We start from the raw sequence: 2,475 nt of genomic DNA, 5'->3' as shown, positions 1-2,475 counted from the left end.
AAAAGATAGTTATGGACAAGCTTTGAATAAAACGGAATGTAATATTCATTCACAATAAATTTTTAATAGTTTTGAAAACCACTGAAATTTATGTTTACACCCATATAATAATATGCATCACTAGAATTTTTTCACAATTTCAAATTTGTATAATGGGTTTAATAATGATAATCCTCCCCTTTTCCTCACTAGATGTGCTATTATGTCTTAATTTACTGATTTACGTTTTATTTAGAAATATATATATTTAATTAATTCTAAATTTAAAAAAAAAATGAACAAGTATGTTCACAGCATCTGGTATTTATATAGTACTATATGCCATCTTTACCGAAAGAGACTAGGAAAATAAAAGGCAAGAATTTTATTGTAACACGAATAATTTTATAATAACATAATTAACAAAAATATCAACTTTTCAGGTTTATATCGCTAAATTCATTGTTGATTCGAATGGACTGCTGGAGGTATGTGGTGGCAGTATAGTGAGTCCAAAGTTTGTCCTAAGTGCAGCTCATTGTAATGTAACAAAGTGAGTATTTAACAGTATTATTCTCTGGATAATTTATAATTAATACGTTTTCGTTAAAAATTTTTATTAAAATAAAAATAATAATAAATGTATAAGGTGAGATAGCCTTGTACTTTGAGGAATGATTTTCCAAGCTGGTAGAAACCTCTTCAAATCCAGAAGGTTGGCTTGGAACACTAAATAGTTGTTATAATTAGTACTTGTGTAGTTTATATATTTGTGGTCCTCATCCTTCCAAACTTATATTGAAATTATTATCCACCCATGTGCGTCTTCAAGGAGGTCCATTTTAAATACTTTCTAGTATACTAAGTATACTTACTAAGTATAATAAGTATACTTTCTAGTAAACTAGGCTGGGAACTAGTTTGCCTTGTCAGAATGGTAGCTGTTTCTTTCTTGACCGGTAGACAATAACAAGGCATAAGGAACAAACTGTCTTCAAAACATAGTGTACCCCCCTACCTCGGTGTCGTGGACCTTACACTCTTTCATTCGGCTCTGGCTTTTGCCACAGGACTTCCTCACTCAAATACTTGCCTTGGTTCTTGTTCTAGTCCATTCTTTCTGGCCACATCGCCTGCCGTACGACACAGACTTAATTATGTTCTCCATAGATGTTATTGTCTCCCTATTCTTCCTTATTCTCGATATAACAATATCTTTTACTGTTTTAAAAATTCTTCTTAGTCCAAACTACATACTATTCCTTCCATTGTTAACTCCCTGACCACCCAAACCCACTAGTTTCTAACCTCGCTTCCTCTTCCATTCCTAACAATCCTCCCAGGCGCCTGAAAAGAAGATGACTACGAGACCTGCTAAAGTAAAAACGTCTTTAGAGTACTACCAATTTTCCACACCAATGCCTGCTACCAATACGTTTCTCTAAATTCTCCATTAAAAACTAAAATAAAATTTACTAGATGTATGTATATAAACGTACAATACTAAATTTCAATGAAGAAATAATTCTTCATTAAATTTTTGGTTCATTACCCCATCGATAACGTAAACATAATGAATGATAGGGAATGAACTCATCTCTCTGAAGAAGACCTAGAACTAAGTTCGAAATGTCACTACATACACTCAAAGAAGTTTTACAGTTGCTATTTGTTTTATCTCTTGACCTCAGTTCGACCAACTCATTTGATACTGCTTGATCACTTCTAAAGTTAACTACATCTCTAGCAAGATTAATATTTTTCAGAGAGGTAAATAGTTTCCTTTATGAAAACATAACTGTGCAAAATCACACCACAAAAGGACTCTTATCTCTGGTTTCAATTAAGATGTATTTAGACTTCGCTTAGTTTATGAATAGCCCCATAGGTGGTGCAAAAATAATGTATTCTGAGGCATTGACACTAATATTTGTAATCTAAACTTTTCATGTACTGTTGGAAAAGTGATTTTTTTCTTTTTCATGATTTAAACTTTAATTATTTAAATTATAATTTGATTATTTTTTATTTTAGGGATGATGGTTATGTTATTTTTGGAACAATTCGTAATCTCAGAGTAGTCGATGATTACTTTCAAAATCATTCATCTTCGATAAGTGAAATCTACACTCATCCTCGTTATAATGCTTCAAATAATAATAATGACATTGCACTCTACAAATTAGAAATTACGCTGAGTGAATCTGAAAGACCAATATGCCTAGATACTGGAATTTCTCTTTTCAATAAGATGTTAATAGCTACAGGCTTTGGAACCAATGAAGGTATTACATGAAATTGATTATTATATTTTATTTCTTTTATTTATGTGTAATAAAAAAACAAAAATTAGTTCTTGGATATTAAATGTGTGTAATTCATTAAATTACACGGCCAATTATCTATCTATCTATTGTAATAATTTTAAAAAATATAAAAATAAAATAAAAAGAATCTAGATCGTTTAATGTCTTTTTTCAAATATAAAGGATAACT

At 30.5% G+C, this 2,475-nt stretch overlaps 1 protein-coding gene across 1 annotated transcript; it reads left to right on the top strand.

The window, feature by feature from the left end:
- Window positions 1-422: 422 nt before the first annotated feature.
- Window positions 423-2,264, top strand: LOC106692153 (chymotrypsin-like protease CTRL-1; the record flags this gene model as incomplete). Its single annotated transcript, XM_067046347.1, has 2 exons — window positions 423-532; window positions 2,014-2,264. Coding segments are annotated over 2 exons (361 nt in total), but the record flags the coding sequence as incomplete, so codon positions are not given.
- Window positions 2,265-2,475: the final 211 nt, after the last annotated feature.

This window comes from Halyomorpha halys, unplaced genomic scaffold (genome assembly GCF_000696795.3).
Source record: "Halyomorpha halys isolate HHAL.00 unplaced genomic scaffold, Hhal_1.1 Scaffold9474.1, whole genome shotgun sequence".
NCBI classification, from domain to species: Eukaryota; Metazoa; Arthropoda; class Insecta; order Hemiptera; family Pentatomidae; genus Halyomorpha; species Halyomorpha halys.
The sequence above is the reverse complement of the archived record's forward strand: the minus strand, read 5'-3'. Positions and strand labels throughout refer to the sequence as shown.